The sequence below is a fragment of the Siphateles boraxobius genome, unplaced genomic scaffold, assembly GCF_051911475.1.
Source record: "Siphateles boraxobius isolate OS27281-9 unplaced genomic scaffold, OSU_SipBor_1 2, whole genome shotgun sequence".
Taxonomy (NCBI): domain Eukaryota; kingdom Metazoa; phylum Chordata; class Actinopteri; order Cypriniformes; family Leuciscidae; genus Siphateles; species Siphateles boraxobius.
In genome coordinates, this window is record NW_027508810.1 from 3,180,319 (window position 1) to 3,205,564 (window position 25,246).

The 25,246-nt window shown below is 39.5% G+C and overlaps 1 protein-coding gene across 4 annotated transcripts in view; it reads right to left on the bottom strand.

The window, feature by feature from the left end:
• Positions 1 to 21: 21 nt before the first annotated feature.
• The window catches only part of LOC143744272 (SLAIN motif-containing protein-like), a 34,045-nt gene continuing 8,820 nt past the window's right edge, over positions 22 to 25,246 (bottom strand). The window contains exons 3-9 of one of the 4 annotated variants that reach the window (XM_077235663.1): positions 17,471 to 17,610; positions 15,755 to 15,877; positions 14,329 to 14,469; positions 12,465 to 12,755; positions 8,191 to 8,331; positions 1,003 to 1,285; positions 22 to 920 (exon numbers count right to left, since the gene is read on the bottom strand). In XM_077235663.1, coding sequence (XP_077091778.1) covers positions 851 to 920; positions 1,003 to 1,285; positions 8,191 to 8,331; positions 12,465 to 12,755; positions 14,329 to 14,469; positions 15,755 to 15,877; positions 17,471 to 17,610 — 1,189 coding nt within the window. In that variant the 3' untranslated portion in view covers positions 22 to 850. The remainder of the gene's footprint in view (positions 921 to 1,002; positions 1,286 to 8,190; positions 8,332 to 12,464; positions 12,756 to 14,328; positions 14,470 to 15,754; positions 15,878 to 17,470; positions 17,611 to 25,246) is intronic. The other 3 variants (XM_077235664.1, XM_077235666.1, XM_077235665.1) reach the window with 3 other exon arrangements.

The window sequence follows — 25,246 nt, forward strand, 5'->3', positions numbered from 1 at the left end:
AATGAATAGAATTACTCTTCATTTAGTTGTATTGCTGAAATTGATTTATTGATTTTCTGAGGCACTCCATTATCATTGCATACCCAGATATCTCCAATTTAACTGGCTTAGTGCATATTAAAACCTAGACTACACAGACATCAAAATTCAGATTCAAACCTCCAGATGGAGTGAAAGTGTAGTAACTCTAGCTACAAACACTCTGAATTAAGAAACAGTGTTACAGTAGTAATTCATGTACCTTGGCACATTGATGTGGTCTCAAAATATAAAAAAAATGTAAATTTCTTCTCCTTCAAGATACAGTTTTGAGAACACTTTTCTTCTATATTGCTCTGTTATGTCTTGTCGACACAAAACAGACAAATTTCTTGGTTTACAGAAAACAACTATTCCTTCATAACATTACAAATTCTCACACTTTTTTTCCACCCACAGAGAAATAATATATCCTTCATTTAAAAAAAAAAAAAAAAAAAAGATTAAACATGCAAAATCAACATCAGGTTATTCCACAGCATCCAGGAATTAAATTCCACACGTTGTTTCACAAAAAACGACATGTATTACAAGACACAAACCTTTTTCATTATTCAAGTTCTCTCAGTTTTTCAAACCTGCCAATTCTCATGAAATTAAAAGCACATTGATGTTTTTTTTAAAAAAAATCAAGTAAATATTACAATGAATGTTGCAGTCTCTGTCAAATCCACCGTTCCTCCACAGTTGCTCTTGTCATTGAGACTCTGGATTCATTCACACTCTTGTTTCAGGGCCTCGGTGTTGGTTTTTAGGCAGTGGTGCCGCGTTGGATTTCACTGTGAGAACGACAGGTGGAGTTATCAGGGCTTCAGTAACAACCATCTTTCCAGGATTCATCAGTGAAGGGAGCACAGGGTTTGGTCATTCCCAGGGATCTGCTATAGAGGGAAATAAGTAAAATAACCTCAACTCCAAATAACTTGAGAAATAACAACAGTGTATTTAGCCGATGCGAGTTACCTTCTGGGAGTCTGTGGAAGTCTGCCTCTGGAAGAAGGTGATGTTGGGGTCATGCCTCCTCCGGGTGTTTGTCTGGTTACAGCAGCGCTCCTGGAGCCCGAGTATGACGCACCATTGCTGGGACCCGGGGACTGAACCCTCCTCATCCCTCCCTGGGCCCCTGGAGGCCCTTTGGCATGCTGTCGCACCCCAGTCATAGAGCCCACGGGCCCGAGAGCTTTCATGGGAGCCCGCAGATAGAGCGGGGACTGGCCATCGCCCCTCATCCGTGCAGATGATACACCTGCAAGAGCACCCAATCACACAGACACTCGTGTAATATCCTCATCGAAGTTATTAATGTTGCATTTTAACCAGCAGAAAGTACATTTAACAAGAAGAGGAAGAAAGACGTTCACACCGACAAAAAAGGAAATCCTAGACACTTGCAGGAAACACCAAGTATGAGGACTATGGGAGAAAATGAATGGCAAATTTTTTTTTTTTTGATAAAAAATATGCATAGCATTAACCATGCTTGCATTTTAATTATTGCTGGGCAACAATTAATCGCATCCAAGATAAAAGTTTGTGTTTACATAATATATGTGTGTGTACAGTGTATAATAATTTTGTATATATAAACACATACATGCATGTAAATATTTAAGAAAAATTTGCTAATTATATATAATATAAATTACGTATAAATGTACATACATATACACACACACACATATATATATATATGCAAAAATTTCTTAAAATGTATACATGCATATGTGTGTATTTATACATACAAAATAATTATACACAGCACACACACACATTATGTAAACACAAACTTTTAGTTTGGATGCGATTAATTGTTGCCCAGCACTAATTTTAATGCATTGTATTTTTAGGGCTTGTATTTTTACAGGCTGAAATTCAACATGGTCGTAAATTTGTGAATATTTCAATTCAAAACATTCCACACTCATTTTCATTGTTAAAAATTAAATTATCCATATTCACTTTTCAGATTTCACTTCCAAAATATTAGGTCTGTTTAAAAATACAACTTATTATATTCGACAGGCAATTTTCGGTCCATTTTATTTCACTTTACAAATTTGCTTCCACAAATTCAGTGGTTCAAATTCAATGTTCAATGATCCTAATGTGAACGTACAACAGCTTCTAAAATGCTTGTACACACAAACAAAAATCTTCATAAATTGCCGTTGATCTTAAATCCATGCGCAATGTGAACAAGTGCATTCACTCCCACACATACAGTCGCTCACAAATATGCCGTCAAGGTTTAGATGAAGTATGGCTCTCATCATCAACGAGCAAGAAAATCACAGCACTCTCCGGGAAAACGTATGTGTGCCAGACATGGCAAACATGTGTGTGATATTACAGGAATTCAGAAACATAATGAATTAATTTCAGTGATGCAATTATCACAAAACAGTTTTTATGCGGCTCGTTAGCACATATTATAATGTTAATGCTCTGGACATTGGACAATAATTAGATATGATTCTCTATTCATCACATTTTAACAAACAATGTTGGATTAGTTTAATCACTGGTTTAATGCATGCAATTCAGTGGACCTGCGCCTGATTTGCTTATCACTTTTGATGAAAACCTAGGAATTTAGGATCCATTTGTATGCGTGTTGGATCAATGAGGCCCCTGGACCAGGAGTCAGAGGGAAAAGTTGATCGGGAGATGTAGTGTCTTGGTAGGGGCGAAATACTCAAGGAAAGCTGGATGCCATCTGATGAAGCAAGACATCTGACCAAGACAACAGTCTCAAAGGGAGTGACTGAGGAAGGCAAAAACCTTGGGCGACCTCCAGGAAAGACTGGCGTGTGTAAAAGATTGTGTTTACCACCCACCCACACACAAGAGTGCACCAGAACAAGCTAGGAAACATGGTAACAAGAATAGCCCCAGGATACAGAGAGAAGGATAAGATGAAGATGGACTCTTTAGGGTGTGTGGAGAAGAGAGCGGGGCTCCAGACGAACATCTGAGAGCCGGTCCGCAGATAGTGGCACCAGCACCTGATTTGGTAGCGCTGCAGGGGATTTTGGAGATATATATAATAAAATAATATTACAGGTTTGGTTATTGGAAATTTTACAGTAAAACACTGAGCTTGAATTGAGTTGCAAATAAAACTAACTTTTATTAACAACAGTAACATGCAAAAAAACTTTTTTTTAATAGAGAAAATATTAAATATACTATTAACGAACAATGGAACATTTAATAAGAGTGAAATATAGTATTACTTATTACAGACAACTTCATTGATTATAAAAGAAGCACTCTCTACTTGCTTTGTGTAAATCAGTTGCAATTTTAAGAAAAGATTTTGTTTTTCATGTGACTTCCTACTTTTTTCCATATATTAGGGAGTGGAAACGGCTAGTAAGTCAACAAGTGCTCTTCTGCCGCCATCTACTGGTTATAGTGGTCTTTTAAAAAAGTAAAGGTGTTTGTTTGCCACATAGTGCTAGTTTTCCTTCTTTAAAGGAGTAAGTTAAAATAAACATTAAAAATAACATTAAAATTGGATAATATTTAGAGCTTTGAAGTGCTGGAAAAAGTGTGAAGCACTTGAAAGCCCTTGAAAAGTGCTTGAAATTCACTCTCAAAAGGTTGTAAAACATTTGACTATTTCAGCCACAATCCCATGAATAGTTCAGTTAGCATTGCTACATTAAATCCATGGTGAATTTAGGTGATTTATGGACTGAAAAGCCTTCTATAACTTGTTCGTTCATGGCACAATGTTTCTCCTGGTTTCCACGTCAGCTCCGTCTGATCCGATACGGTTTATAACAGAGAATTCTGCGCTGAATTTGAATGCTTTACACTGAATCTCGCAGCGCTGTGTAGTAATGGTGTCACATGCTCGAGATCGGCCTGCGAGTAAACCTGTTATGAGCTCACGCTGCACTGTATTATTGCTCCGAGCGGATAAACGGTCCACGCACCTCAAACAATTAGCTTGGTTTCCTTCCACTTTCGATTTGTTTGCCGTTTGATGTTTCTCATAAGCAACAGAAATAGCAGCTCTTATCAGTTGGGCAATGTGGTAGTGTCACCAGTGCGACCTCTAAACAAAATTCTGTCGCACTAGCAGGAAAAAAGGTCACAAAATGTGACCATTTGGTCAGTCTGGAGCCCTGCAGGGTCTAAACCAGGGGTGTCAAACTTACGGCCCGCGGGCCGGAACCGGCCCGCCAGGGGGCTCAGTCCGGCCCGGGGGATAAATCTAGTAATCTGCAATATATAAAAAAAAAAAACCTGAGCTTCAGTAAGCGGTCTGTTAGTGGCGTTTGGTTCTATCGTTTTACCCGCGTTTATGGTGGCCCTGGCACCTTCATCAGCGAAATGTCTTTGTCAAAAAAGAGAAAAGTGGACACAGAGTGTCGGATTTTTCAAGAAAAATGGACCTCGTCCTATATGTTCACGGAGGTGAATAGGAAACCCGTGTGCCTAGTGTGCATGCAGCAAGTTTCGGTGCTTAAGGAATATAATATTCGGCGCCACTATGAAACTCAGCATGGCGAAAAATACAACAGCTTGCACGGAGAACTGAGAAGACAGAAGGTAAATGAAATGTTGGTGAGTCTGAGGAAACAGCAATCTGTTTTCACCCGGAGCCGAGAGGCCAGTGATGCGGCCGTGAAAGCCAGCTACCTAATTGCTAGCAAAATTGCATTAGCATCAAAGCCGTACTGTGAGGGGGAGTTCGTCAAAACTTGCATGCTGAAGGCTGCTGAAATTGTGTGTCCTGAGAAGCGACAAGCTTTTGCCAATATTAGCTTGACGAGAAATACCGTGGCAGACAGGATTTCGGAACTATCGGCAGATTTGGACAGCCAACTGAAACGCAAAGTGGAGTCATTTCTGGCATTTTCTGTTGCAATTGATGAAAGTACTGATATTACGGATGTCGCTCAACTGGCCATATTCATTCGTGGAGTTGACGAGACTTTGACTGTCACTGAGGAGTTTCTTGAGTTGGTGCCTATGCACGACACCACAACAGCTGAGGACATTTTCCGCTCCGTCGTTGGAGCGCTGGACAGAGTCGGGGCGGACTGGTCCCGCGCCGTAAGCCTGGCTACAGATGGTGCGCCGTCAATGATAGGGAAAAAGGCAGGTGCTGCGACAAAGTTCAGAGAGAAAGTACAAGCCGCAAATGGAGGGGGTGATTTTTGGACATTTCATTGCATTTTGCATCAGGAGGCATTATGCTGCAAGTCGTTAAAAATGGATCACGTCATGGAGGTGGTTGTCCGAACTGTTAATTTCATCCGAGCCAGAGGTCTCAATCATCGTCAGTTTGACAGCCTTCTCAGTGACAGTAACATTACCCATGGTCTGCCATACCACACTGAAGTAAGATGGTTAAGCAGAGGTGCTGTGCTGAAGCGCTTCTTTGATCTACGTGGGGAAATCGGACATTTCATGGAGGAAAAAGGTAAACCTGTTAAGGAATTACAGTGCCCACTATGGCTGCAGGACCTTGCATTTATGGTTGATATTACAGAGCACTTGAATAATCTGAACAAAATGTTGCAAGGACGCAAAAAAATTGTAACACAGTATTATGACAGCATACGTGCATTCAAGTTAAAGCTCACGTTATGGGAGACGCAGATGGCAAGCGGTGACCCTGCTCATTTCCCCTGTCTAAGAGATGTGTGCGCAGCAAGCGTTAACCCTGACATGAGACAGTACAAAGACAAGATTTCAGGATTGCTGAGGGAGTTTGAGAAACGATTTCAGGTCTTTAGCGAACTTGAGACAGAATTCGCAGTTTTCCGCTCACCATTCACAGTCAGAGCTTCTGATGTGCCCGTTGACATGCAACTTGAAATAATTGATTTGCAGTGTAATGTAGAATTGAAGGACAAATTTGCCTCTGTGGGCTTGGACACATTTTATCAGTATCTCCTGCCAGACTATCCTAAATTAACAGCACTGGCTGCAAAAATGTTGTGCATGTTTGGGACTACCTACCTGTGTGAGCAAGTTTTCTCAGTAATGAACATTAATAAAACGAAGCTGCGCTCAAAGCTCACACATAAGCACTTAAATGAGATTCTAAAATTGGCTGCTACTCAGGACATAATGCCTGATATTGATGCACTTGTGCAGGCTAAAAGATGCCAAGTTTCAGGGGCAAATACAGAGCAAGACTAAATCCTATGGAATGCTGCAAATAAACAGCTGTGAGCCTGTGAAATTAATATTTGCTGTAGTAATTTCTGTGAAAGTCAGTGCTATTTAGCAACAGATTTACTACAAAAGAGTTTTGTAGAGTAAAATATGATTTCTTATGCATACCATATGTATGTGAGTTTTTTTATAACTTTTTATGCATTAACAAGGAAGGGGACACATTTACTTGATAAATTTTCTGTTTAAAACAGCTGCCATTTAAGATTTTAAGTGTGTGGAGTCAATTCATGTGTTCAGAATTGCTTCCCAAAATTGGAAAATGGATTTAAAATAATTTCTATATTTTGATCTGTTTGATTTATTTTATGTTAACATGCAGGACAGTCTTTTTGCGACATTGTACAATCACTGTGATCAGTTTTTATGCACAATGCACTTTAATAAATGTTAAACTGAGTAATAGTGTTGTTGAAATTGCACATACTTTTCTTAAAAACTCTTAGGTTGTTCATAATATATTTTGTAGAAGGACAATTAATTTAATATAAAGATTTTTATAATTTACTTCTTCTTTGCACCAAAAAAGAGGATCAATGTAATTTTGCTATGAGTCTGGTCTGGCCCCCTTGAGATCAGATTAAACTGTATGCGGCCCCCAGACCAAAATGAGTTTGACACCCCTGGTCTAAACCATGTGTAAAATGACATCGCAATGGCAGTTTTTTGGCCTTGTTGTTTGTTTCTTAACCAAACTCCCAAAAGACATGAGTTGGCTGTAGGTCGAAACTACCCACATTCATGTCACATTACTCTTAGTAATTGGATGATCACATTAAACTGCACCTTAGCTGGGTAGTGGCAAAACTGTACTAGAGTGCTGGAGGGATGACGTATTTTATAGGCCAAAACACAGAAACGAGTTCACATTTTAGCACTTCCCGTTCCATCGTCCTGAAGTCAATGAGTTTTTGGTTAAATGCCTGAAATAAGGTCTGTGGCAAACACACGCTCAATACATTTTCACGTTTTATTCTAAAGTATAAAATACACCAGTAAAACCCCCTTGTGATTTTATTAAACCTTTTACCCGTCTTGAAAATGCAGTTGCTAACAAGTGGCTAAATGGGACTACAGAGCTTGTCGGGGACATTAAACGTCATCAGCCTAACAGCTAAACTCATCTACTCGCTAGTTCGCTATAATCACGCTCTAGCAAACTATTCTTACTAACTTTTAGGGAAAATGTTTGTTTTGTTTTTTACATAAAGACTTAAAGCATTGTTGGAAGCTTAGTAAAGGAGATGTTTAAGTTTCAATCAAAACTAACTTTAGCTGGACTATAACTTCATTCTAGAGCTGCTGTAAAGCCCAAACAATCTCTGTAACTTTAATTTCCTATTATCACTGTAAAGCTGGTTTGAAACAGTCCATATTGTTAAAAGCGCTATATATAAATGAAGGTGACTTGACTTGACAAGTGATGGTGTTGTAGGTAATCTATAGCCCATGTTTAGCTTTTGACTTCTGCCGATTGAATTTAAGCTTCAAGATTCATAAAAGTGGTGTTCAGTTGTGAAGATAATCATATTGACAAAACATAAGAATCATAAACCTTTGTTGGTCACGGGGCTTTTTCATGACAAATTGTTTTTTGTCAAAGGATCAAGGCTGATACTAACTTCCAGGTGGGTCAACTATAAAATACATCATCCCTGGATATCAAAGGATGTGCTATAGTGGCTCAAACTGCCATTACAGGTGCAACAGGTTTTAAGAGCAGAAATAATGGATGATGGGTGAGGGGAGGAGAAACTGGACCAATAGTGTATTGTTAGTTCAACAATGGTTCATATTCAAGGAGTGGTCATACAGAAACCAGACACACACCTGTACAACTCAACATCCATCCCCCACTGTGATGGGGATTAGAGGCACATCATCATTACACAGCTGTACCTGAGGAACAGGGATCAGGGTGAAGGAGAAGCAGAGGAGCGGGGTACCAACCTGTCGGGGAGTGGGGCAGACGGGACGTGCGGTTGCCTGAACTCTGTAAGTTAGCCTCCATGCTGCGGCTGTTTCTGACTGCCTCCAGAGAGTGCAGGCTGGTGCGCGGGGTCAGGTTAGGCATGCTGTGCCTGAGCTCCTCTGAAACCACACACACAGCCTGCTTAACACACTACCCGCCCATTCAGAACATCTTGCTGTTTGAGATGCAGAAGGAATACATGCAGGTGCAATGCTGATCAGCCAGTCAATAATATTAAAGGGGTTGAACCATGCTGTGTTTTCCCTGATGTCCACTTAAGCCTGGTTCACACGGCAGGATAATTAGGCCGATTTTAGCCCCGATTTACCCCTTTCGACAATCTTAAGGACGCTCCGATTATCGTAAAATAATCTGATCAGATATTCCTGCCGTGTGTGGTGTATTAAGAGTGCTCTTGTCTGCTCGGAAGGACACCGGGACCGCTCCGATCTCAAATCGGGGATATCCAACATGTTGGATTTTTTTGGCCTGATTTCTCCTCGTGTGTGGTGTCCCCCGGGGACAAACGAGTACACAGCCTGTGGACTGTAGCCAATCAGAATGCGAGGCGCAGAGGAAGCACCGGGAAACAAAATCAAAACAGCCGTCCATGCTCGCGTTGTCTCCACTTCTTTGACCATCGCCTTTTCTTTTGATAACTTTTTTTTCGGTTAAAAACAAACTACAAACTATCGCCACTGCATCCTCCTCGTCCGCCAAGATTGTTTATTCTGAAGTCACGTTTGATCTCGAGGGATTTTGCGAGATTTTCCGTCTGACCTGGGAATGCTCGGGAGTCAAATTGATGTGTTGATTTTGCCGTGTGGCTGCGCATCACACACTGTACGACCAAAACTGTTAGACCCGTGATTTTTTATCGCCGTGTGTGGGATCTCTCAGGTTAGGAAAATCGGCAGACAATTTTAAAATCGTCCCGTGTGAACCAGGCTTAATATAGTTTATCATGACCACTTTCATGATAAACTCTCTGGATAAAAACTTTTGATCCTAAGGATCAGAGTCTTTAAGACCTCAGAACACCTCTTTATCACTTTAGGGGCTTTCGCACCAGGTAGTTTTAGTAGTTACAGGAACAAGCCACCAGGGTGGTTCCCCGAGAACTGATGTTCCCCTAGGAACGTTTTCCTGGTTGCATTCGCACCGCCAGTAGGATCTCTGAAGTGATGTTAGACACGCTTGTTGTTGTGACTTTTATTTTGACGGCGCAGAGAACGCCAGAGCTAGTTCACTAGTTTATCTGTTTAACAGTGCTGTCTAATACGTTATTAGATAGAAGTGTTATACATAGAAAGTAGACAGTAGGCTATATGAAAAGGTATTAGCGTATGCCGTGTGGTGGATATCCAGTATTGCTGAGCAGAAATACATAATCATGTTTCTCTTGGTCTCCTCAAAGTCACGTTGGATTTTCTCCTCAGCTTAAAGGTTAAGAGTCTCATCGATCACTGTTTTCCATGTTCGTAGAGTTAGTTTGTGGAGTAAATATATAGGCTATAATCTGTGTGTTTACACAGCTTTTTTAAAAATGGCGAGTGTTTCACGTGCGTTCAGCGAACAGTAACGTCACGGAGAGTCCCTATAGTGCTGGTTTAGACCGACTCTAAGGTAGGAGATAATTTAGTTCCTTCCAAATAGTTCCTAGAACTCAAATCATTACTACTTCCTGTGGTGGGAACGCGCCAACACCCGGGTACTTCAGACAAAAGTTCTAGAACTATGAAGAGGTTCCTCCGGTGCAAAAGCCCCTATTGAAATTAGTAACAGTGATTTGTTTTGAGCTTCGGCTTAGCTGACAGATCCAATAATGCTTATATTCCCCATCCTTCAATAACAATCTCTTTGCAAAGTTAGACATAACAGAGTTACAGACTCGTGAACAATTTGCACTGAAATGTGCCGCTCAAGGTGTCAAGATCAGTCTGAAATGATCAGGGACTTTCAGCTGTGCATTTTACTTTCTTAATTAGTTCTTCTAGTATTTAGGAATAACAGTATCTATTCAGTTCTCACTTTGCCAGCTCATCGCAGTTACCGGTTACCAAATGGGCAAGATCGCTGTGTAAATAGGTGGTCATACAAAGTTTCAGGTTCCTGATGATAGAATTTCACAGACTCCGAATTAGTTGTTTTTTCAGCGGACATTCAATAAAATTTTTAAGGGTACATTTACATGACAACGATGTACTTAAAAACTGAAAAGTTTTTCCTTCGCGTTTATCGTGAACAGATGACAACGTTGTCACGATCCCCGTTTACATGAATCCACAAAAACAAAAATGCGGTACTATTCAGTAATACGCATGTTTTCACAAATTTGTGGTCTTGTGTACACGGAGATGATAACTGTATTGCTGTTAAAAACATGCGATTTGAAACCAGTTTTCAAAAGTTTGCATTTTCAGGCCCCAAAATGCCGTTGTCGTGTAAATGGATGGCCAAACACATACAAAGTTTTCAGTTTTTAGTTCAAAACAGTGTCATGTACATGGCCTCCCAATCTTCAATTTACTTCTAATACCAACATCTAAAAAAGTCATAGTTGTCCTATGACCCGAGGTCACGGAGGTGCTCTTAACTACTCGTGTCAATCTATCATGCAGCCGGGTTTTCCTAAATATCTTGAACTGAAAGCTACAGCAGTGCCAAGTATTTGGTCCTCAGAGGCAACGGCAGTGCATTTATTTATAATCTTTAAGTGTGTCTGTAATTAGCGTTATGCCAGATTTTAACGCTATTAAGAGACCAAGAGTATAATTGTTAGAGTTCTGCTAATCAAATCAGTAAATAGATACATAAGTGTATTCAAGTTAAATATGTGCTAGTGTAGTTTATCTTACTGTTACTGTTTATCTTACAGTTGCCTTCGGCTTGCTAAGTTGGTGTTTATATTGACTTGACTGCACTTACACTATCGGATGAGAACAAACTTGAACCGAATTGATCTGAATAATGTCTTATTTAGAGCTGCTTTACTGCAGAATTAGATTTTGTCTCATGTTTGATGAAGTTTGCATCATTGATCGTTATTAAAGTGATATATAAATAAAAGTTTACTTGACTTGGCTATTGTAAACCCTTGACACAATATAACATTCAGAAAATTATAATTTTTGCAAATATTTGAACTTTTTGGTGCAAAAACATTGCTAACTTCATAAGCTAAGACCCAGAAACAAAGATCTGAAAATTCCTCATGACACCTTTCATGACAATTTATCCTTAAACAACAGCATCAATGATCCTTAATATCAAAGGGCCAGTGCATCCGTAATGTAGTTAATCATGTATGTATATACACTTCCAGTTAAAAGTTCTGGATTGGTAAGCTTTTTAATGTTTTTAAAAGAAGTCTCTTCTGCTCACCAAGGCTGCATTTATTTGATAAAAAACAAAAACAAAAAACAGTAATATTGTAGAATAATATTAACATTTAAAACAGCTGTTTTCTTTGTGAATATATAGTAAAATGTAATTTATTCCTGTGATCAAAGCTGAATTTTAAGTATCATTACTCCAGTCTTCAGTGTCACATGATCCTTCAGAAATCATTCTAATATGATGATTTGATGCTCAAGTAACATTTTTCATTATTATCAATGTTGAAAACAGTTATTTACAATTTTATTTCAGGATTCCTTGATGAATAGAAAGTTCAAAAGAACAGCATTTACCTGAGACACTACTGTTCAAAACTTTGGGGTCAGTAAGAATGATTTAATTAATTTTTTCTGGGGAAAGAAATAAAAGAAATCAATACTTTTATTCATCAAGGATGAATTCAATTGATCAAAAGTAAAAAAAAAAAAAATACATTTGTAATGTTACAAAAGATTCAATTTCAAATAAATGCTGTTTTGAACTTTGTTCATCAAAGAATCCTGAAGAAAAAAATTACACAACCGTTTTCAAGATAGATAATAATAATGAATGTGTGTTGAGCATCAAATCGTCATATTAGAATGATTTCTGAAGGATCATGTGACACTGAAGACTGGAGTAATGATACTGAAAATTCAGCTTTGATCACAGTCATAAATTATATGTTAAAATATATTAAAATAGAAAACAGTTATTTTAAATTGTCAATTTTTTTTTATCAAATAAATGCAGCCTTGGTGAGCAGAAGAGACTTCTTTTAAAAATATTACAAATCTTACCCATCCAGAACTTGTGACTGGTAGTGTATACCAATAATGCTATTTTGAAATCTGCTGTACACTAACGGTCCTACCCTCGCTCTTGGACCCGGGGCCCTGCAGGGAGCGGCGGGACATACGCGGGCGCGGGGCGGCGAGCCGGCTGTACTCCGCCAGTGTGTTGGGAGAAAGGCAGCGAGGAGAGCTGTGTGGCGAGGGAGAGTAGCGCTGGAGACGCTGAGGCAGAGAGCAGCACTCATCCTCCTCATCCTCAAGACTGTACGAGTCAAACTCCTGATCGCTGTACGTGCCTCGACGCAGAGACTGCAGGGACGCAGATGAGCTGCGGCGCGAGGCCGAGGTGGAGGCGTAGTCCTGCCGGAGACCTGAAACACACAAACACAAGCCACTGGCTGTAATAGTGAAGAATAAAAACATAATTTGAAACTGCTGATGGAATGACATTAGTAGTAGTATTATTACAGCTGCTCCCGACGAGCTGAGTGGCGCCTTGCATGGCTGACACCGCCGTCGGTGTATGAACGAGTGAGTGAATGGGTGAATGAGAGGCATATATGTAAAGCGCTTTGGTGGCCATTGGGTCTGTGAAAGCGCTATATAAATGCAGTCCATTTACCATTTACCATTACAACAAAAACTTGAAAGTCAAAAATGAACACTTTGAAGTTGGTATAGTAACGATTTTGAAGTGTATTTGACTATTTGGCACAAGTGCTCTTCACAGGACACACACACACACACACACACATAGAAAGCAGCCGTCTGTGTGTCTGTACACCATGTAACTGATACTGTCGCAACACTGCTATTGATCTTTTTGATTGTAGTACTGATATCCCTAGTGCCAAGTTTGATCGACACAGGCTAAACACTCGGAAATGTATTACGGAAAAAAGGATATTTCTATGGAAGTCTATGAGATTTTAAGCGTAATCAGTTAAAAAAGACAAAGGCTGAATCCGAAATCGCCTCCTAAACCCTCATTCACTATTTCCTACGTTAGTCCACTAATACAGTTCACTTGAAGGAGTGAACGAAAACGGCCGTTAAGCATACATCAGTTGTACACTCCTTATTGCAGTGCATTGTGGGATTGAATGAGTGCACTCAATAACGTCCGCTATGGTTTCGGACACCACTACAAATGGCTGTTCCCTCAAACGCCCTATTTGAGAGTACAGGGGCGATTTCAGATTCAGCCATAGACTATCAGTGCGTTCTGACAGTGTGCTATGCGGAGTTTGGTGAATGTAGCTTGCGAGCCGTAGAAGTTGCAGTATTTAATAGCAGTATGTTGGCTTCAGTACACTCACTGTTTATAATGAAAGACTCTTTGAGACCGAGCTCTACCGTGTACATTTCAACATGAAACTGCCTTTTTGAAATGACATTTCTGACAGAAAATGCATATTCAATATAATGTAGGGTTTTATTTTGTCCGTAGTAAACTGCTGATGGTGAAAAGTGGCCATTCCATACCAGACTGAACAAAGTTTGAATTTGAGATCGCAAGGGATTGTGGAAGTTAACGGGAATTAAAATAAAACCAGTAACTGAGACTTAGTTAATAAGTAGTAAGTAAACCGGGTCAGTTTTTATTTCCTTTTCAAATTTACCAATATTTTGTCAAATTATCTGCAGACTACACACCCATGTGGTTTGTCAAATAATAATACATGTGTGCTTTCATCTTCAACTACTGTGTAATGGTTACACAAGAGACTCAAGTTAATCTCTAAAAGTGTTCTCGATACACAAATAACAGCGCCTGCAATTTGCCTGAACCATAATCAGATCATTCTGTTGAAGCAACGAGTTTCAAAACAATTTTCAAGAATAGAAAGCATTTTCATATCCTCCATTTATTAGCACTGTGCATGAGTGAGTGGTGCATTGTGCCCTTAGCGTCTGGATGTGTGTCTGGTGGAGCATACTTACTCTCCTCCTGCAGACGAGCCATTATCTGAACATCCGTCAGATCCTGAAGCTTATAGCCCATGGAGATGGAGTCATCTGAGGTGCTTAACTCACTGTCGATAGAGGACTGAGAGCTGAGGGCAGAGTGGACGCCCATGTGACCTGTAAACAACAGAAAACACTCAATATTAGGGCTGCAACAACTACTCGATAAAACTGGTAATAATATATAGAAAGAATCGTCTGCGAATTTGATAATCGATTAAATCACATCTGCGTGCTGTGGACAGAATATTTGCGAGTCACGACACACATTTGTGGGAAACCGGGCAGGCACAGACTGACCAGCTGTGGGAAAAGTGCAGGAACCAAGTAGTGCCCCAAACATGAGAAAGCTTTATATTAAGCTTCACACTCATGAGCATTTACCACAGCTTGTGCTGTCAGATGAGTGTGTCGTTTAACACATTTGAGATGCGTTTTCCCCAGGCCATAACTTGCATTTGACTGTTATACTCTTATCTGTAATGTTAGAAACACGCGTAAGAATTTTCTATTTTGCATAAATTTTCATCCTGACAGTGAGCGAGTCTCTGAGGCCGTTTAACAAGACACGATTTTCAACTAAAAACAAAAAATTGTATTTTGGCTGTTCATTTTCATGAAACCGGCATAAAATAAAATAGGCCTAGTTATTGTTTTCATTTATTTATTCCTTTTTTTTGTGGTGGGACCAGGGGAAATTTTACTCGGGCAAGTAAAAATTTTAACCACTGGCCCGACTGTGCCAGTACAAAAAATCCTTAGCATTAAAACCATTTAATTTGTATAGAATGTCATAAACAGGCTGTGAAACATCACAACCGGAAAACAAAGTGCTTTGCAAGCTTAATTTACCAAAGGTGGGCCTCATAAAAACAAAATATTTAGCCACTTCATAGAAAATATAGAGATATTATTCATCACCATTCAGCCTAAAAACTATGGCTGAAATATGATAAATATGACAAATATGAAATATGATAAATCAGCCTGAAACATGATTTTTGGTCTATATCGCCCAGCCCTAGTACTGCAAGTGAGTCGCATGCCTGCAGCAAAGCAACTAAAATCATTTCCGGCTACCAATGTGGCTCATTAAACAGCAGAAACTCATGCAGAGGCAGTTACTCATGTCTTTAGCACACACTGCAGAACAAACAGGTTTTAAAACACACATAGCCGAAGACTAAGTTAAGAGGAATGTTTGCCAGAAGATATCTGATCTTGTCATATGCTTTATGTGTATCGAACACAAACAAAGTCGAAGCAGCTCTGCCCACACCACTGAGCGCTTGCATGGGTGTGTGTGTGTGTGTGTGTGTGTGTGTGTGTGTGTGTGTGTGTGTGTGTGTGTGTGTGTGTGTGTGTGTGGTGAGAGGCTGTAAGGCGTGGGTTAATGCCATACCTGAGCTGCCAGAGGTTAGTAGTGTTTTGTTAGTTGATTTGAGGTACCCAGCAGAAGAGGATGCTGAGACGTCAGCCTCGGCTGTCTGAGATGGGCTACTGTACACGTTCTTCCATCTAGATGCTGCAAAACACAAAAATCAAATCATTTAACGACCATGTCTAACAGCCAGATACAAAAAATCATAATTTATTCACCCACATGTCCATAAAATGAATGTCAGAGGGGTGCAGTGTTGTTTTGGACCACACTGACTTTTCAAAATTCACTCAGAATGACAGAATTGTCATTGTTGTGTGAACTAGGCCAATCCCTTTAAATTCTACATTTGTCATATCACATGTTAGGATTCACAAAACATTTTCCATTTCACAAAACAGTTAACAGTGAGCATTAAACATCAAAGACTTGACAGAGCAACTGACAACAAAGAAAGAAGCTCAATAACGTTAATACATTTGCACTTTCATCAAGAAGATATTCGTATAAGAAAATGTGACTAATGGAATTATATAAAAAGAGACCCTTACATTTCAGGGAAAAAAATACATTAACTAGTTATTAGTTGTTTTATCAAGTAGAACATTTGACATTTTTACCTGTTAACATTTAGATTGCGTTTTCATAAATCTATTACTTACAATTCAGAGACTGTCTTGCTGCTTTCAAACTGCGGACAGGTGTGTAAAAAACATACATACTTATATGCAATTTATATTGTAACAATTATATTCTATAACTTTTTTGGTACACAGTGTAGTGTATTTTAATGGTCTTCATTAAATTTAACATGGTGACATTAAAGTCAGCATGAAATGGAAGTTGCGATAGTCTTTTCTCCCCTATTTTGACATTTAAAAAAATAAATAAGGCAGTTCTGGATTTTTGTCCATCGTGATTTGAACTTGAATTTGAACTTAAATTAGTTTGCCAAGTAGTTTTTGCTGTGGTTTCAAAATTGGAAACAAGAATTGTTAAATTTCACTAGTATTTAAAATAGTGTAATAAGCTTATTTATCATAATACAAGTTTACAGGAGTCAAAAACATTGAAAACAGTAACTATTTTTGGGGCGGGGCCACTAGAAAAAATCCTTAGTGTTGAGCCCTGTGCATGTTATAGATCTTATTGTGAACAATTCAACCATGCAAAATTTTCATGTTTTATAAAAATGTTGCGTAATGTTTAATCAAAATGTCATAACTGTATCTCTCTGTGGCCCCGTTTACATCTGGTTTTAAAATGCATCGGATCACAGGTAGACGAGGGAGACACATTCCCATTTACACCTGGTGTTTTAATCGGTCTCTTATGTGAGTGTGTGTTAGAAATCAGGAACAGTGAGAAAACATTGAGCTTGGTATGTTTTTCATCTTCAAACCAAATTTGGGTCGACAAAGTTTAAATCCCGTCTGGCTAGCCCACTTGCCATAATGTTTACATGTTAGGTCGGACTCAGTAGGCGGTCTTTTGTGGCTGTTTGAACACATTCGTCCACATGAGTGTCTACACTATGAAAGCAATACCTGGAAGTGGTCAAAAGTGGACAAGCTCAAAGCGTTTTACACCTGCATTTCATCATCGTCCACTTGTGATCAGTTCCTGAGTCATTTGGATCATTGTACATTCATCTGTATACAACAACCCCTTTGTTTTGTTAACATCAGTTAAATGACCGTAAAATATTGTTTCTATTATCTTGTAAAGTTCCCATACTTTGGTCTAGTCGGTTGATGAGTGTCCGACAGGCGACTTCAGTCTCTGGACTGGGGTGATCGAGAACTTTTCTACACCATTTCAGTGGTGACTCAGGCCCCTGTTCTGCCACAACCTGCTTCTTTGGGGAAACGTACAACCTGAAGAGAGAAAAACAGGACGCATTTACAGAACAGTAATTATAAACATCAACCATGAAATTAAACCGGTAAAATTAGTTTTGGGGGAGAACTTAGAAATTAGTCACAGCACCTGAAAAAAGCACTTCTGGAGAGCTCTGGGGTGTCTTTACCCCTCAGACTGTTTACAATCATCACCAAGTCTTACACTGACTCAACTTACTATCCCATAAAGACAGCACACCAGAGCTTCCTGTTATGATTGTTGCTCAAATGTAAATATATGGGAAATCAAACAGTCGTTTGTGGGACAGACAGCGATTAATAGAACAGATGCTTGTCGTTCATTTGTGAAGAGTCCATCTATTATGAGCACCTCATCGAAATGCTGCACATGCCGATAAATACTGCTCTGAATGAGCTCATTCTAAGCTCTAGACAGACACAAACATCCATTTCCTTTTTAGAGGAAGAATTTAACAATGGCAATAAGAGTCCTGATCCTATTTGAAAGCAGAGTCTGGAATGCTGACTCATTTGTAAGGATTGTCAAAAGTAAAAAAAAAAAAAAAAAAAAAAAAAACTGTAGACATTTGAATTAATGGGGCCATGACAAACTTTTGCATTAACTTTTGACATACACTCACCTAAAGGATTATTAGGAACACCTGTTAAATTTCTCATTCATGCAATTATCTAATCAACCAATCACATGGCAGTTGCTTCAATGCATTTAGGGGTGTGGTCCTGGTCAAGACAATCTCCTGAACTCCAAACTGAATGTCAGAATGGGAAAGAAAGGTGATTTAAGCAATTTTGAGCGTGGCATGGTTGTTGGTGCCAGACGGGCCGGTCTGAGTCTCCACTACAAATAGGAAAAAGATGCTACAATTTGCAAGAGCTCACCAAAATTGGACAGTTGAAGACTGGAAAAATGTTGCCTGGTCTGATGAGTCTCGATTTCTGTTGAGACATTCAGATGGTAGAGTCAGAATTTGGCGTAAACAGAATGAGAACATGGATCCATCATGCCTTGTTACCACTGTGCAGGCTGGTGGTGGTGGTGTAATGGTGTGGGGGATGTTTTCTTGGCACACTTTAGGCTCCTTAGTGCCAATTGGGCATCGTTTAAATGCCACGGCCTACCTGAGCATTGTTTCTGACCATGTCCATCCCTTTATGGCCACTATGTACCCATCCTCTGATGGCTACTTCCACCAGGATAATGCACCATGTCACAAAGCTCAAATCATTTCAAATTGGTTTCTTGAACATGACAATGAGTTCACTGTACTAAAATGGCCCCCACAGTCACCAGATCTCAACCCAATAGAGCATGTTTGGGATGTGGTGGAACGGGAGCTTCGTGCCCTGGATGTGCATCCCACAAATCTCCATCAACTGCAAGATGCTATCCTATCAATAAGGGCCAATATGTCTAAAGAATGATAGTATTAATCAGTCAGAATTCTTACTGTCGGTTAAACAGTTAATTATGAGCATCCTTGAGTTTGAAATCAAGGGTTTAAAGTTTGTCGCTCAAGCATGTCCAGTGACAGCTGAACTGCATTTGATTCGCATGAACCAACCGTAACACTACGGATGCACGATATATCGGCCACCATATCGGTATCGCACAATATATGTCTTTAATGTTATCGGCCCAATAAGAAAAATTTTCATATAGGCTATATAAAATTATAATGAGAATATTAGAATTGTGTCCTTGGGACATGGATTTTAATGGGGAGACTTTTGTTTTTGTAATCAGGCTCTCAAAAGTTATAGAAAAACTTGGATATAGATTTATTGACCAATATATAGTTTATCGCTTTCTAATTTAAAAGAATTATCGGTATCAGCCAAAATGTTTACATTGGTGCATCCCTATGATGCACATGTTGTTATGCAGTTTACAAATGCACACTTCATAAGATCTTACAACCGGAGTTGAAAGTTTAGTGAAATTTATTTTATTTTTTTTGACATTCACTTGTTTAAGTGATATAAATGTGCATCTGCTGAATGCTGACGGTGGATGAAAAAGTATTATAGTGTGTTTGCCTTTCTATAACTAATAATAGAAAAGCAAATGCTATAAAAAAAAATTCATATAGAGTTTACTTTTTGTTTAACAGCTGTGTCCAATAATTGATTAGATAGAACAGTTAAACCGAGACAGTAAACTACTGAATAATGGGAAACCCAACACTGACGACGGCGTTCTCAGCACGTTTAAAATAAATGTCCTGCTTCCGACACATTGGCCAAAAAGAAAAACTTATCGGCCGATGACAATTTTCTATAAAAAAATGCTAAATATCTGCCTTGGTGATCCATTGGTTAACCACTAAATGTCAGTTGTGTGGAAGCTAGGGCTGGGTTGACAATATTGATTTCTCACTTTTAATCAATCTTCATTTTGATGAACAAGATCTTTTAAGTCTGTGCTGTTTTCAGTTAATGCGTGAACAAAACTTTAGAAAATATTAGGCTATTTGTAGCGCACATACCATCCAGTAATAACAATAAGCTTTGTCCTGTTACTCCAAAGAAGAAAAAGTCTGAGATTTTAAATTCATAATTAAATTCTAATAATAGATGTAGATTTGATGCTCTTTATTGTGGTATACAACGGTCACACAAGTTCCCCAATCATCTTGTCCTCTTTACGACTAGTCACAGCAGGAAATAACCATTAATGAACATTAGAAGGCATTTTGAAAGACACAGTACAACAACTACCTATGAATCTTTTACTGGTGCATATTTAGATGACTTACTTCACATTAAACTGATAAATAAGAGACAATGTTAACAACATGGCATACAAAATTACTGCAGCTTTATATAATGGATCCGATGAAAAACTTTTCAAGTCAGTCCACATCCAGGTCAAAACAATCCTCTTTTCACCGTCTAGAATAGCAGTATCACATGAAGCATAAATCCACCAAAAGCTGCTTACCACGCGCCAAAGATACGACCCAATGCTGAAACAAACAGGGCTCTATTAACCTCAAGCAGCAGATATGAACAACAGAGAGGATAATTGCTGGCCAATGCCAATCCACCGGAGGATTAGTGGCTGGATTATTCTGCTTAAAATTAAAGCTGCATTAGAGGGATTAGCGCCTTATTATTGTTTTGTTTTTGGAGTTCTCTATTAATTAAACCAATCAATGGCGAATAAAATACAAAGGATGGACTAAAAAACAGCCTTAGCCTAATAAATACATTTATAAAAATCGATCTTTTTAGGGCTGCCCCCTAATAGTCGACTAAATGTTCGTCGACGAAAAGAGGCTTTGTCGATCAAATATTAATTAGACGGTTAGTCGCGGAAAAAAGAAATTGGCACAGTCAGGCAGTCTGTGACAGATTGTTAAAACGGCTAGACCATGTGGTAATTATTTTGGGCCAGAAATCCAAGCATTTGCCTATAATTTATTGATCTCAAGCATATTATAAAAACGCTAGCAGCCGCCAAACACCTCACACCAACATTGACCTAGATAAATGTGTACTATTTTTAGCCGCATAGCCAAGGGTTCATGCGGAGTGTGGAAGCTATATTAGTACCGCGCTTTACAGCATCACGATTTTTTTTCTCCATGGACGAATCCACTATACTGTGGAGATGATGAGAGATGAATCCACTATACTGTGGAGATGATGAGAGATGAATCCACTATACTGTGGAGATGATGAGAGATGAATCCACTATACTGTGGAGTAGAGGCTGACATTTTTTCGGGAATCCCACGGGTCACAGGATTCCTGTGGGATTCCTGCAGGATGGGAGTCATCTTTGCTATTAATCACGGGATTTGGACGGTACAGGATAAATGGTTAACGGGAGCAGACGGGAGCGGGAATCAACCAATAGCAAAGACGACAAAAAAAGAAAAAAGTAAAATGCACCATTTTGTAGTTTCCTTTTAATACGCCTACAATGTAACGCAATTAAAAAATACCTACACGACCCAGCCGTCCCAGAAGCCATCAGTGCTTTTTGTCACGGCCTACCGCCGGATTTCAAAGAGCAGTGATGGAGGGAGCTAACAGCCGCGGAGAAGTCGATGTGGCAAAAAATGATTTACAGCGCAAAGTCAGAAGTAATGACATGTCTATTAAGTTCACAGAACTGGTCGGAAAGTCTGAAATATTAATTAAGTTTATGAGAGTAGAATGTGACGGTGATAGCACAATGTACGCTGCTTGTAAGACATGCTTAGTCAAGTACGCAAGTGATTCAGGGACGAGCGGTCTGAAGAGGCACACTTGCAAGGCAAATTCGAGAAAAAATCAGCCAAGCATCGCTTCGTTCATCAAGCGAAAATTGCCGTATATGGGAGCGGTACAGGAGCGGGAGTCAGTTTAAACAGGAGCGGGATGGGAGTGGGAGTCAATTTACCAGGAGCGGGATGGGATGGGATTATTTTTTAAACTTTGGTCTGGGAGTGGGACGGGACAAGATTTCTTTCTATGGGAGTGGGACGGGACAGGAGTGAAAATCCACTCCCGTGTCATCCTCTACTGTGGAGATGAGAGATGAATCCACTATACTGTGGAGATGATGAGAGATGAATCCACTATACTGTGGAGATGATGAGAGATGAATCCACTATACTGTGGAGATGATCAGAGATGAATCCACTATACTGGGGAGATGATGAGAGATGAATCTACTATACTGTGGAGATGATGAGAGATGAATCCACTATACTGTGGAGATGATCAGAGATGAATCCACTATACTGTGGAGATGATCAGAGATGAATCCACTATACTGTGGAGATGATGAGAGATGAATCCACTATACTGTGGAGATGATGAGAGATGAATCCACTATACTGTGGAGATGATGAGAGATGAATCCACTATACTGTGGAGATGATGAGAGATGAATCCACTATACTGTGGAGATGAATCCACTATACTGTGGAGATGATGAGAGGTGAATCCACTATACTGTGGAGATGATGAGAGATGAATCCACTATACTGTGGAGATGATGAGAGATGAATCCACTATACTGTGGAGATGATGAGAGATGAATCCACTATACTGGAGATGATGAGAGATGAATCCACTATACTGTGGAGATGATGAGAGATGAATCCACTATACTGGAGATGATGAGAGATGAATCCATTATACTGTGGAGATGATGAGAGATGAATCCACTATACTGGAGATGATGAGAGATGAATCCATTATACTGTGGAGATGATGAGAAATGAATCCACTATACTGTGGAGATGATGAGAGATGAATCCACTATACTGGAGATGATGAGAGATGAATCCACTATACTGTGGCGATGATGAGAGATGAATCCACTATACTGTGGAGATGATGAGAGATGAATCCAGTATACTGGAGATGATGAGAGATGAATCCACTATACTGGAGATGATGAGAGATGAATCCACTATACTGGAGATGATGAGAGATGAATCCACTATACTGTGGAGATGATGAGAGATGAATCCACTATACTGTGGAGATGATGAGAGATGAATTCACTATACTGGAGATGATGAGAGATGAATCCACTATACTGTGGAGATGATGAGAGATGAATCCACTATACTGGAGATGATGAGAGATGAATCCACTATACTGGAGATGATGAGAGATGAATCCACTATACTGGAGATGATGAGAGATGAATCCACTATACTGTGGAGATGATGAGAGATGAATCCACTATACTGTGGAGATGATGAGAGATGAATCCACTATACTGGAGATGATGAGAGATGAATCCACTATACTGTGGAGATGATGAGAGATGAATCCAGTATACTGGAGATGATGAGAGATGAATCCACTATACTGTGGAGATGATGAGAGATGAATCCACTATACTGGAGATGATGAGAGATGAATCCACTATACTGTGGAGATGATGAGAGATGAATCCACTATACTGTGGAGATGATGAGAGATGAATCCACTATACTGTGGAGATGATGAGAGATGAATCCACTATACTGTGGAGATGATGAGAGATGAATCCAGTATACTGTGGAGATGATGAGAGATGAATCCACTATACTGTGGAGATGATGAGAGATGAATCCACTATACTGTGGAGATGATGAGAGATGAATCCACTATACTGTGGAGATGATGAAGATGATGAGAGATGAATCCACTATACTGGAGATGATGAGAGATGAATCCACTTTACTGTGGAGATGATGAGAGATGAATCCAGTATACTGTGGAGATGATGAGAGATGAATCCACTATACTGTGGAGATGATGAGAGATGAATCCACTATACTGTGGAGATGATGAGAGATGAATCCAGTATACTGTGGAGATGATGAGAGATGAATCCACTATACTGGAGATGATGAGAGATGAATCCACTATACTGGAGATGATGAGAGATGAATCCACTATACTGTGGAGATGATGAGAGATGAATCCACTATACTGGAGATGATGAGAGATGAATCCACTATACTGTGGAGATGATGAGAGATGAATCCACTATACTGTGGAGATGATGAGAGATGAATCCACTATACTGGAGATGATGAGAGATGAATCCACTATACTGTGGAGATGATGAGAGATGAATCCAGTATACTGGAGATGATGAGAGATGAATCCACTATACTGTGGAGATGATGAGAGATGAATCCACTATACTGGAGATGATGAGAGATGAATCCACTATACTGTGGAGATGATGAGAGATGAATCCACTATACTGTGGAGATGATGAGAGATGAATCCACTATACTGTGGAGATGATGAGAGATGAATCCACTATACTGTGGAGATGATGAAGATGATGAGAGATGAATCCACTATACTGGAGATGATGAGAGATGAATCCACTTTACTGTGGAGATGATGAGAGATGAATCCAGTATACTGTGGAGATGATGAGAGATGAATCCACTATACTGTGGAGATGATGAGAGATGAATCCACTATACTGTGGAGATGATGAGAGATGAATCCAGTATACTGTGGAGATGATGAGAGATGAATCCACTATACTGGAGATGATGAGAGATGAATCCACTATACTGGAGATGATGAGAGATGAATCCACTATACTGTGGAGATGATGAGAGATGAATCCACTATACTGGAGATGATGAGAGATGAATCCACTATACTGGAGATGATGAGAGATGAATCCACTATACTGGAGATGATGAGAGATGAATCCACTATACTGGAGATGATGAGAGATGAATCCACTATACTGGAGATGATGAGAGATGAATCCACTATACTGGAGATGATGAGAGATGAATCCAGTATACTGGAGATGATGAGAGATGAATCCACTATACTGGAGATGATGAGAGATGAATCCACTATACTGTGGAGATGATGAGAGATGAATCCACTATACTGTGGAGATGATGAGAGATGAATCCACTATACTGTGGAGATGATGAGAGATGAATCCACTATACTGGAGATGATGAGAGAGGAATCCACTATACTGGAGATGATGAGAGACGAATCCACTATACTGGAGATGATCAGAGATGAATCCACTATACTGGAGATGATGAGAGATGAATCCACTATACTGGAGATGATGAGAGACGAATCCACTATACTGGAGATGATGAGAGATGAATCCACTATACTGGAGATGATGAGAGATGAA